The sequence below is a fragment of the Acinonyx jubatus genome, chromosome B3 (genome assembly GCF_027475565.1).
Source record: "Acinonyx jubatus isolate Ajub_Pintada_27869175 chromosome B3, VMU_Ajub_asm_v1.0, whole genome shotgun sequence".
Taxonomy (NCBI): Eukaryota; Metazoa; Chordata; class Mammalia; order Carnivora; family Felidae; genus Acinonyx; species Acinonyx jubatus.
Genome location: NC_069386.1, coordinates 30125608 through 30138195, shown reverse-complemented (window position 1 = coordinate 30138195; position 12588 = coordinate 30125608). Strand labels below are relative to the sequence as shown.

General features: G+C 59.3%; 1 protein-coding gene across 1 annotated transcript in view; it reads right to left on the bottom strand.

Moving 5' to 3' along the window:
* Positions 1–12588, bottom strand: part of CSPG4 (chondroitin sulfate proteoglycan 4) — a 34643-nt gene that overhangs the window by 8310 nt on the left and 13745 nt on the right. The window contains exons 2-5 of the mRNA XM_027067818.2: positions 7779–7942; positions 2824–6366; positions 988–1470; positions 450–626 (exon numbers count right to left, since the gene is read on the bottom strand). Coding sequence (XP_026923619.2) covers positions 450–626; positions 988–1470; positions 2824–6366; positions 7779–7942 — 4367 coding nt within the window. The remainder of the gene's footprint in view (positions 1–449; positions 627–987; positions 1471–2823; positions 6367–7778; positions 7943–12588) is intronic.

The following is a 12588-nucleotide window of genomic DNA, read 5'->3' as shown; positions in this document are numbered from 1 at the left end:
CCTCAGCTTTGACCTCTGCTGAATGAGGGCACCACTGTTCTGCAACGATGTAAAGATCAGGGGCTTGAAAAGCCAAGCTGGGACCTTCACTTGGTGTGGGCCAAAGTAGGGACCCTAACCACTCTCCGCCTGGAGTCTACTCTTAAGGGCCTGAAAGGACTTTCTTCAGGAGTTCTGGTCCTGAGCCATAGAAAGAGCTTCCTGTTGACAGTGAATCCAGGGAACAGCAAGGCCACTCACAAGGCTGCCTACTGCACTTATAAGTGTTCAATAAAATTCTCATACCTGTGTTCTATTTTCAGTGCAATAGCCCTTCTCTCTTCCCAACTAGTGAGGCATGTGGCATGGTGCCCATTTTAGAAAAGGAAACGGGCTTGGAGAGGGGAAGCTGTGGGCTGGGCCTCTCTCTTTGGGAGGGGAGGTAGGAGGTGATCCCGGGCGGCTCTCACCTTCAGGCCTGTGTTTGTGGTGAGGATGGGGGGTTGGTCATTGACGGGCAGGATGGTGATGGTGAAGGCCACCGGATGGCTCTGGCGGTCCATCTCTGAGGCATTAGCCACTAGGACAAAGCTATCTGTCAGCGTCTCACTCCCATCGTGCACATAGCGGATCAGCTGCTGTTCCACCTGCGGGCAGGCCCAAGGCTGAAGGTCAGGCCCCAGCAGGCCTGAGACCAGAGAGAGTCTCAGGCCCAGCACCCTTCATGCTCTGCCTTTGGGTGTGGGAGGAGGCTGACTCCCGCAGAGCTCCAGTTTCTGCAGGTGGAAATGGGGACAACCATTTCTCCCAGAGTGAAGGAAATGGGACAGTGGTTTCTATATGCCCAGAGATGAAGGAGTGACATAAGTCATCTGAAGCAGAGGTGCTCCATAAATGTGAACATCCTGCCTCCTCTCTGCGAACAGCCCAGACTGGGAGTTGCTGTGGCTTCCCCCACTCTGTCCCCAGAGCGGGGCTGTACCCCCAGGGCCTCCCTAATAGCTGTACCTCTTTCCAGGAGAAAGCGCCGAGGGTCCCCTCTTGAGGACCTTCCTCTCTCCGCAGGGCCCCATGCTGGGGTGGCTCTAGCACCTGCAGGTCAAGGCCTGGCAGCGTGGGGAAGTAAGGCCCCGTGACGCGGAGCAGTGGAGGGGCCAGCGTGCGGCTGCCGCCCTCGGGGACGCTGAAGTTCTGTGTCTCCAGTGGGATGGCAGCAGGCAGCACCTCCAGTTCTACACGGACACCCTCAAGGGGAGCGCCCACGCCTGAGGCCACATCCAGGGAGAAGGCATCGCTCCAGGCCTCGGGGCGGGAGTGCAGGTATAGGACCCTGCCCGCGTCCACTGCCTCCTGGGAGAAGCTTTGCACTGGGTCCAAGCTGGGTGGCTCAGCCACGGAGGCGCCGTGGGACAGCATCACCAGGTAGCCGGCGCGCGGCGGGGTCTTCACTGAGAACACGATGTCCGCCGGTGGCACTGCCTCCTGGGCTGCCTGGTTAACAGAGGGTCAGACGAGCCATCAGGGGTCACAGAAGGAGGCTGTTGTGGTCCCTAAGCGGCCAGAACAGGCTCAGTCTCCATGTCTCCCTAATTCCCCCAGGTAGTGGCCCAGACACCACTGCTTACTCAGACACGCACTCAGGTTCACACACACGACACCCAGATGTGCAGCTGGTTAGAGGGGCTGCACCTTTCACCACCCCACACCCCCAGTCACGTGATCACACAGCCCCCGAGACCCACACTCCCTGAGCGATGTGCACAATCACACAGCCCCAGATTCAGTGACACAGACATACAATATCACTACACAGATAGGTACATCTCACAAGTAATGCACGTAACACACATGCACACACATACACAGAGGCTGTCCCTGCCCCTGCTATCACCACTACTCACCACCAGAGGGCGCTCCATCCTTCAGAGAGGCACAGTCTCCACAAACTACGTGCCTCGCGGAGCTTAAGACCCGGGTCCAGCCCCATGGTCACTGGGTGCTCCCTCACCTGATGGTCCAGCAACAAAAGGACACACTTCTCCCAAATTCACATTCCAGCTTCTGTGCCTTTTCCTGGAATACTGTCTGTATTCTAGAATTCTGTTCCCTCTGCCTGGAATACTGTCTCCTCATTCCCTATTAAAACCCCAGACTCTTCAAAGCCCGACTCAGGTGCTGCCTCCTTCATGGCAAAACCTTTCTGATGCCAGACATGTTTAGTCAAAGTCACCCCCAAAACCCAGACAGCCAGAACCACAAGGGGCTCAGAAATTGGCAGTGTATCTGAAATTGGCAGTGTACCAGAGAGGGCAAGGACTGGCTTGAGGTCACACAGCAAGTTGGAAGGTCTGCTAGATGGCCTGTGGTTGCTCTGTGAGGTTCTTGGATGGTGAGCAGCTCTCTCCAGATCCTGAGGCCTGGTTTGGGGTCTTGGAAAATTGCTGAGGATTCAGGAGCCTGGAGGTCAAACGAGTCTGTCTCTAAGGCCTACAGTCCTCTAAGTCTGTACCCATGAAAACCCTCCAGGGAACTTACTATTAGAATACAGACTCTCAGGCTCCACTTCAGAGATTCCTTGGGTTGGGGGGGCAGGAATCTGCATGGTTAGCCACAGCATGTACATGTGTACACGTGACATGTGGAGGCCCGCACAACTCACAGGCAGACACACAAACTCTCCCAGAAACTCTCAGGCATACAACATGCACGGGTACAGCCGCACACCCAAGGTGTGGACATACACCCGACCCAGGAGTCACCATGGGCACATCCCCAAACATCCGAGCACACAGGGCATGAAGGCTGGATGGAAGGACCCCCCTTCTCTGGCCCCCGGTCCTTTACCTCCAGCTGATCCTTTCTGATCTCAGCCGCCTCCCCCTGGAAGACGTAGATCTTCTTGTGCCGGACCAGATGCAGCGGGGCCAGTGGCCCCTCTAGGGCAATGGTCACTTGCAGGGTGGCATCTGTGTGCACAGGCCCTGCCTCCACAGAGAAGGCCAGGGTGTCTCGAGGGCTAAGGCTGCCATTGTGGCTGTAGAGAATGGCCCCGTCCAGCAGGTCCTGCTGGGAGAAGACTGTGGCTGGCTGGCCGGACCGGAGCAGCTGCCCCCAGTGCGGGCCAGCCGTGACGCGGTAGCGGACCTCATCCCCACTGCGGATGTCTAGGTTGGTGTCCAGGTGGAGCACAGCTGTGTCAATGGTGCCCTGGCCTCCCTGAGGGACCACGAGGCTGGAGCCATTGGCCACATGGAGGTAGGGCTCCGAGGCCTGCACTTCAAGCAGCGCCGTGGCCTGGTGCTGCCCGTCTGACACCTGCAGCTGAATCCAGCCACGGTCGGCCCCTGAGTGCACAAACAGGACTCGCCTCTTCCTGAGGTCCTCCTGGGTGAAGCGGTAGATGGGCCGCGTGGGCTCATCCACAGCCACAATACTGCCGAAGAGAAGGTCTTTGCGGGTCAGTACCAGCTGAGTGTCGGCAAAGCCAGAGTCAGCATCACTGAAGGCCACGTCATCTGTTGTCAGCAGCCGCCGCCCACCCCTGGCCACGTGGAAGACGCGGCTGATGGTCTGCACGGGAGCATGGTCGTTTACAGGCTGGATGGCCACGCGGAAGACACCGCGTACCTCCTCCCAGGCCATGCCACCACTGCCCTCGCTCTGGCGGGTAGCCACAAATGGGATGTCATCTTCTGTGGTCTCAGAGTTGTCATGCTGGTAAACCAGCCGGCCCTGCAGCAGGTCCTCATTGGTGAAGGATGTCACCGTGGCGGCCTGGTCCTGTGCCCCCCTCCAAACTAACCTCCCATGGCGGGGCCGCTCCATGACCTCATAGAGGTAGCTGGCACTGTTGAGACTCTTGACGAAGAGGTGGTCAGCAGAGAGGATACCCTCGCCACCCTCGGGCACCGAGAGGAGGATGTTGGTGAGGACGGGGGCGTCCGGGTCACCACCAATGTGGATGGGGAAGGTATAGAGTGGGGAGAAGTGTGGCGGAGCTATGACACGGAAACGGAAGATGTCCTCGACTGCCTCCGAGGCACGTGCTGTGGCCCCGTAGGTCACCCGACCGGCCTGCAGGTCATTCTGGGTGAAGCTCTGGCCATCTGACAGCCGTGTGCCCTGTAGCCGAAGATTACCCTTCCTGGGGGCCTGAACCACCTCATAGTGGAAGGTGGTGGGGCTTGGGCCTGCCTCCTCCTCCTCCAGGGTGGCTTCCAGGTGGGCTGTGGTGAGCGCCTCCTGCTGGGTGTTCTGAGTGTGCAGTGGCTCCAGCCGCAGCAGCCACACTGTGGCTCTCTGGATGGTCACTGGGAAGGACAGATTGCTCAGGATCTCCTGCCCCACCTGTACCTCCAGGGCCAGGTTCTCCACAGAGTCCTCCGTGCGATGCTGTGGGTCGGTGCTCAGGTATCTCACGCGGCCCTGCTCCACGTCCCGCTGGTGGAATGCCTGCGTGGCTCGCCACTCAGCACCCTCGGCCCCACCTGCCCCCTGCTTCTGCAGCTCCCCAAACTGCGGGGCCTCGGTGACTCGGAACAGCACGCTCACATCCTGCCCCACAGCGTTGGTCTCCACCGACAGGTTGGCGGGCAAGACAGGTGCGGCGGAGCCCTGGGCCAGGTGCAGCCCGGTGTTGTGGCGGATCTGAATGGTGGGTCGGACGGCCACCACCCTCAGGGTGGTGGGAGGGCTGGCCTGCAGCCCATCACTGACCCGGAACGTCAGGTCCTGGGCGGGCCCACCACGGTGGACATAGACTAGGCTGCCCGCCTCCAGCTCCCGGCAGGAGAACTCGGTTGCTGGCTCCCCAGGCTGGTCTCGGCGCTCCACGGGGAGGCCGGTGGGGGTGCCAAGGAGCTGGAAGGTGAGGCCCTCGCAGGAAGAGTCTGGGTCGTAGGCCTGGAAAACCTCTGGCCCCAGCGGCTTCTGTGTGTGTTCCAGGATCACCATGAGGCTGCCGTGTGGGAAGATGACGCGGGGTGGGTCGTTGACAGGGTTTACCTGGATTGGCAGGATGTAAGTTTGGCCCCTCCGGAGGCAGGAGGGCACGGGCACCCGAGCAGTCACTGACACCTCCAGCACCAGCTGGTCGGAGGTGTCCTCAGAGCCATCATGGACGAAGCGGGCCTTGCGGTTCACCACGTCCAGGAGGGTGAACATCTTCCGTGCCTGGGCACCGGGGATGTCCAGCTCCAACTCCCCGTGGCGTGCCCCGCGGCTCACGCTGAACAGCACCTGGGATTTGCGCAGCTCGGCCTCGCTCAGGTCCAGCGTGGGCTGCACGTGCCGCCACTCAAGCCAGGCTGTGCCACCCTCGGCCACCACCAGCGGGCTGATGGTCAGCAGTTGGGTAAAGTTGGCAAAGACAGGAGGCAGCCCCGCTTCAGGCACGCAGGGCTCGGGCAGCTCCACGGCTGGCCAAGCCTCAGGTGCCAGGGTGGAGAAAGCTTCGTACGGGCCGTAGGTGTCGTCCTCGTATTCGTCTTCCTCCAGCCGGCAGCCGGCCGCCATGCTGCGAGTCAGCAAGGCCTCCCGGAGCCCCTGCCTCTGGCCATTGATGCTGAGGTCCTCCATGCAGCCCAGTAGGGAGACATTGACAGCCCCCGGCGCCAGGCCCAGGCGATGTTCCTGGAGGTGGCGAGAGGCCTCTGTGTCCAGCCCCCCAAGGAGGAGACTGCCACGTGGGTCCAGGTAGCTGAGGACCCCACGGTTGGAAGTGCGAGTGGGGTACTGGTCCACGGAGATTTCCAGCTGGTGAGCATCCACGTGGACGCTGACCTCATGGGGTTGCCCATCGGCCACAGGCACGCTGTTGTGGAGCAATACAGTGCCTTGGCCCTTCTCGACCACAGCCCGCAGGTGGCCCTCAAATATGTCCACGTAGATGAAATCCCCATGCCGGCCCCCCGCCTGGAAGGCCAGGGGCGCCCGGTGGCTCCGAGTGGTGAGTGTAAACTCCAGGGTGCCTTCATCCCGAGTGCTCCAGGCAGGGAAGGCAGCCAGTGAGTGGGGCCCAGAGAAGCCCAGAGCCACACTGTCATCAGCAGAAAACTCTTCAGCACAGCCCTCAGGCACGTCTGGCGTTAGTGGTCGCAGGAGGTTGCGGCCATTGAGGGTGGCAGCATGGAGGCAGCCCCTCAGGGGCCGACTGGTTCCCCTCACGTAGGGCAGGCCAAGGCTTCCAGTGCCCCCCAGGAAGAGTCCATAGGGGACCTCTAGGGGAGCTCCCGGGACTGGGGCTGAGGCATTCAGGAGCCCATCGACTGACAACAAGGCCTCGCTGTCGGAAATAGTCAGCTGCACGGTGTGGAGGACGGAGTCGCTCAGCAGAGTCCCAGCTGAGGTCTGCAGCTTCAGCTCCTCCTGGCCCAGGGTGAGTCTGACCTGAGGAGAGAGGGAGGAATGCAGTGGGGATCCATCCGCTTTTACTGTAAGCACACAGTTGGTCTGCCACATTGGAGTCCCCAGAGCAGAGGGCCTGGGACAAGAGCTTCTCATGCCACCCCGTCCCCTTCCTGCCACCTCTTTACTCATCCCCCAAACGCTCACCAAAGTGATCTCTGCGCTGGGTCTGGATGGGCTCTGGGGCCTCTGATGTGAATCAGGGAATGACACGTAGCAAGATGCTTCCCTAGAGATTCAGCCTGTATTTTTAATTCTCTCCCACTTTCCTCTGAGTGAGAGCCATCAGAAAAACCACCCTGGCATCCAGAAGATTCACCCCTGGAAAAATGGGCACGTGGGAATCCCCTGGACACCTTGGGGTCACTGGGTCACTGTTCAGGGATGGGGGCCCAATCAGAAGCTCTCTGTTTTGAAGGTTAAGTAAACAAAAGCTCCTTGACCTGAGGTGAGGGATCCTTGGGGAGAGAAGAACATGGTTCTGTCTCTGTGACTTTGGCACCAGAACTGACTCAGGTGTGGTGTTCCCACAACCAGATGCTAGAATGGGTGGTGGCAGAGTGTGGGAACTGAAAGAGCAGAGAACTAAGAACTGTGGCCTTGGGAGTCCAAGTACGGAGCACCTCCACAGGGCTGTGGCATCACCGTACCCGGCAGAAGGGAAGAGCATCAGTGCCAGGCTGTACCAGGCCTTTGTTCAACAGTGACACCTTGTGGCAGTGAGAAGCAATGGCAGCAGCAGATGGATGACCACACATAGTCCCCACCCCGCTGGGGTGTGGAAACAGATGGCTTTCCCAAATCTGGACTAAGGCCTCAGGTTCTCAAACTCTTCATGGCTGGGGGGAGCCTCAAGACAGAGCCGGAAGACTCCTTGCTATTAAAGCTGGGGGTGACTTGTAGGATGAAACGGAAAAATGGAGATGCTTTGGTAGGCTGGTTGTGACCATGATGGACAGACAATGGAGCTGCAGGGTGACTGGTGCTCGGGCAGAGGGATTTGCAGGGGTTGCTGGGAGCCCAGGAGAGGGTACCCAGCCCAGGTGAGCACCTCCTGGAAGAAGCGATGTCCACACTCAAGGCGGGGCTGGGGTGAGGCAGGGCCCAGGCAGAGGGAGTGGAATGAGTGGGGGCCTGGCAGTGAGAGACCACTTGGGGGCTGGAATGCAGGTGGGCGGTGTGGCAAAGCACAAGCCCGGTCGGGGGTCGTGGGGGGAAGTGTGGGTGGAGGGCTGCAGGGCACAGCCCATCTGTGTGGGAGTCCCCCGTTTGGAGCTGCCATTGCACAGTGGAGACCTAGAGACCCCAAGGTGAAAGTGACTCACACCAGTCACCCAACTGGCTGGGGGCCATTCAAAGCCGGAGGAGGAGGCCAGCAGGGAGATGTCACTGACCTGCAGACGTCCGGAGTAGAGTTGCAGCAGGAGGTGGTCAGCCTGGCCTGCTGCCAGGAGAAGCAAGGCTTCGGACTGGGACGTGCAGAACTGCAGCTGGAGGTCTATGTCGGTCAAAGCTGTGGCCACGGGCACCTCCAGGTGGTTCTCACCAAAGAAGGAGGCTGGGAGAGAGGGAGCTGGGGTCAAAGTTCAGACTCTTGCCTGGAGGAGCAGAGGTACTGCAGAGAACACAGGTGGGCTGGGCTGCAGGGAGGGGGTTTCATGCTGGTGCGGCCACACAGTTCTCCTATGTGGCACTGCCTTGTCACCTGCCTGGTCCTGGCACCAGAAGGCACCGCCTCACCTGTGTCCAGCCCAGACTTGGCTCCACAGGAAACCAGACCCAGCCATTCCAAGCAACTCAGGTCTCCTCCTCAAAGGTTCCTGGAGCCAGGGGCCTCTGCCAGCTCTGACTCTCCTCTCCTGGGCCCTAGAGGATTCTCCATTCTGGGTCTAGTCCCTCTCGGGCCTAAAGGGAAACCATCCTTCACTGTGTCACCTGGCCTGGTGGTCGCAGCCCCCAGAAATGGAGTTCCAGGAGAACCGTTCCTACCTCAAACTGACCCCTGCTCAAATTCTTTCTACGACATGCCCCATGCTTTGGCTCTTGGGCAACACTCTCCACGCCATGACCTACCTCTGTGGGTGGGCTGGGGCCACGGCTGGGGCCTGGTGGTGGTACCCACCATCTCCGCTTCTCTCTTGGACCGTGCTCCCAGCTGTCTTTGGGGGTGGGGGTGGCAGCTCATCAGCTTGAGTCCAGCAAGGAGCAAAGGCTCTGAGGCCAGATGGAGACCATGTGCATTGCTGGACCCCAAATGGGCCAGAACTTCCTACATCACCCCATATTGCTTCCTGCTGAAGAGCTATTGATAGTCCCTGGTGAGTGGTCAGATCCGGCCCTATTGTTTCCACCACGGCTGGGGAACAACAGCTGACTTCTCCAAGCCTGGGTCTGTCTGAAGACAAGGCCTGGGAGGGGCCAAAGGTTTGGAGAGCAGGCCAGAGGGCCTCTCAGGTCCACATGGCCTAAGCAGGCCATATCTGGGGGTTCCCAAGGTCAGTGGTCACTGTGCAGGGCCCCTTTTGTCCCGCACCGGGATACCTCCTCTTTTTAAGCTGCCGCCTCCTCCAAACAGCTTCCCCAAATTAGCCTCCCTTGACCTCCAACCAGCTGCAACAATTTCTGGTTTATTCCTTTTGCAGAGATTAGGGCCAAATATAACTTTGACTCTGTCCCCAGATGTCCAGGGCCAGGGAAGGGAGGGGAGACGGGAATGGGTTAAAAAGGTGACTCATCTCTGTTGGGCTTCTCTTAAACCCCGTGTGAGTGAGTAAAGGCTGATGGCCTTGATAGGGACGATCTGGCACCAGCCCACACACGTGCCCCTGGCCAGCCTGAGCCAGCTGACATGGGCCTGAGGATGTGGCATCGGCCACTGGAGGAGTCCAGACAGATGTTCAAGAACGATAACGCTCTTCCTCTTAGGCTGAGTCGAAACCCCTTGAGTTCACTCCTCTTGTCAGAACTTGCTGGCAATGCCAGAACCTCGTCTGAGGGGCTAAAGGTATCAGATGAGAACCACCAAACCCAGCAGACCCAGCAGAGCTTGGTGCCAGTGAGGGGCAGACCAGAGAACTGACAGGGGGCAGGCACCTGCAGGGGCGCCGTATCTGCAAGGGTGTTCCTTGATTCTTGAGACCAAAATGCAGCTCACTAAACTGAGGGCAGTCGAAAGGAAGGTCGGGGGCAAGTGGCCCCCGCAGGATGGATCCGTCACTCTGGCAGCCTGGAGCTCATAGCAGCTGGCAAGAGCTGACTGTTAAATTTTCAGGATTTTTGCAAGCCAGGTGATGTTGCTCGGTGGGAACATTTACACAATGGAAAGAAGCAAACGCTACAAATCAGGGTTCTCTCTCCCAGAAAGCTAAACATTCACCTGTTTGCCATGCAGGGTCCCTCTCCTGAGTGGGCGTGAGCTCACACACCCATCCACATTCCCTCTTATTAAGGGTGGATGCGCGACACGGTCACGGTCAGGGCCTACACCAGGCAGGAAGTGAAGTAGATGGCTGGCTCTAACCACTGAACCACCTGCCTCCAGCCCCCTCCCAGAAGGGGAGTGCGGCAGCCTGTTTGGCCTGGTTTTTCAGGCCAGAGTGGGAGGGTGGCAGGAAGTAGAGGTACTTTCCAGAGAGCTGGGGTCTGAATGAGCCTATTGAGGGGCTGGGCCCTGCTGTTTCCTGTGGGGCTGGGCAGGGAAGCGCTCACACAAGCTGCCTTGTGCTGCTGGAAGTGCACAGGCCAGGCAGCCCCCTCGCCCCAACAGAGGCCTCTGAGGTCTTGCTGGCCAGGGCTTTGGAAACTCTGACGGTGTCGTTCCCCCCACCTCCTGGTCTCCTTCTGCTGCCCCTTATCGTCTCTGATGGGCCGCATTTCCAAGAACCCAGAAACCCTGTTCTGGGAGACAGTTGGAGGGGGGCTGTGAATGAAGAAGAGACAGTGCAGGATAGAGAAGTGAGTTAGGAGTCAATCCCAGAGGGCTTCCTTGGGGAGGTGAAGGTGGTGTAGAGGAGGAGAGAGGGAGAGGAATGGGTGGTTTCAATGGGTAGCAAGGCCAAGGGAGAGACTGGCAGCAGGGATATACAGGTTCTGGGACAGTTGAAGACAGAGGAGTAGAGGGGAAAGTAGCAAAGGCCAGCCTATTCGGCCTGACTGCGGCCTCAGGGCAGTTGGGGGAGGAGAGAAGGTATCAGTGCTGCTTGGAGACTTGGCCTTGACTCTCCTGGGTCAAGAAGACCCATGATCCATCAAACACCAGTGCAGGCTTGTATCAGCTGTGTGGGCTTCCCCTGGGGCCAGGAGAAGGGGCTCAGTCTACCTCAATGTCACCATTTTGTAAAATGGGCACTCCTTCCCAGTCCCTCCTCCTGTCGTGGGGATTAGTTCCGAAGTTCCCTTTCTGGTCTGGGAGTCTGCTCTCAGATATGGGTAGGCAGAGGGTTAATGGTGTGGGCTGCCTGGGTGGTGCCAAGACTTTAGCATGGGTCGGTGGGGGGGGGGGGGGAGAGTGCCCCAAGGGGAGGGTAAGTGGGAGGGGCAGAAAGAATGCCACATGTCTGGGTTTCTCTACCTGAAAGACGGTAGGTAGGTGGGTGTCCAGGACTACATAGAGGTCTATTTTCGTGTGTGTTCCAGTGTGTGGGTGGCTGGGGGTGTGTTTCGGGTTTGCATAAGGCTGTGTGTTTGTGCATGTGTGCGCGTGTGGGCTGGGAGCTGCCAGGACAGAGCAGTGATTGTGCCCAGGCCCGTCCTGCCCCTCGGCGCCGCCCGCCGTGACTTGGCTGGGCCTGGCTCCATGAAAGGGGCCGTGTGCTCCTGGAGGGTTCCCGCCCCCCTGCCCGGCGCCCGTCCATCCCTCCCAGAGGTTTGCTGAAGGTGGAACATCCCACAGCTTCCCACCCTTCCTGCCCACGGACAGGGCGCTTCTGTCTGGGCCAAGGCAGAGTGGCTCCATCCCTCTTCCTGAGACGAGGGTTGGGGGCACAGAAAGAGCCTGTCTTTCCCCCCAAGCCCCTTCTCAGACGGGGAGGTGAAGCTTGGGCCAACGTCCCCCAGCAAGCCACCCTCTGCCAGGGCGCAGGTTGTGCCGGCATCTCCTTTCTCCCTGGGGGCACTCCTAACGTGTTTATGAATGGGGACCCGAGTCCTGCCTCTGGGGGCCCTAAGCATGAGGCTTACTTCCCTCATGATACTCTACTCTCATCTGTCAGCGGGCTCTTGGGACAAAGGGTCACCATGTGGGGAGTATCTCTGCCTATGAGGCTCCCACCATGTTCTCCCAGGCTGGCCAGGGGCAGGGTCTCAAGCGGGGGCCCCTTTTCCAGGCACTGGGGGTGGGGGTTGCTGCAGACCTTGATCCTTTTGAGTCTTCAAAACCCCTGGGGCTAGCCAGACTGTCTCTCCCTTTTTCTCTCCCTAATCTCCTCCGTCTCTGTCTTGGCCACTTAGCCACCTTGCTGCCTGTCTCTGCCTCTCCCTGTCTTTCTTTGCCGTTGGCTCTTTTTTCCCCTGCCTCGTACCGGCTGTAACTGGGAGCACCACCCTTGCCCCAAGACAGTTTAGAGAGTGAGGCCTGAGGCCTCTTGCCTCCCCAGCCCTGGCCCCCCCCCCCCCCCAATCCTTGAGTGATGGCTTCCACAATGTCAAAGTTCTCTGCAGCTTTAGCATGCTTGGCTTTCTCTTTTCTGACAGACAAACGGAGGCTCCAGAGGAGAAGCAGTTTGACAGAGAAGCAGAAAGCTGTCAGTTCTTGGCCCAGACACCTGTCTGAGCCCCGCCCATGCAGGCACCCCTCCACCCCACCCCACTCCCAGGCAAGCAGTCCCTGTGTGCCCTGCTCCCAACACATTCCTGGTCGCCTGGGGGCAGCCAGGCGGCCCTACAGCCAGCATGCGTCATGGGCAGCCTCAGCAGCATTCCTGATGTCTGCTGCCGCCTGACTTTATAAGGGAGGAAGTTTGGGAGTCAGAGCTGCTGGGCAGGATGGCCAGTGGGGCATGCCCAGGGCCCGGGGGCAAAGGGGGGCAGTTGGAGAGCTGGACGTGTGTATGTTGGGGAGGTGTATCCAGTGGTACTGAGATGGAGCAGTAGGTGAGAGATGGTTGGGGAGAGAAGGGGGGTCCATATTCATTCATTCATTCATTCATTCATTCATTCATTCTCAAATACAGCAATGCAGCCATGGAAAAGAAGAACCAATCTGGG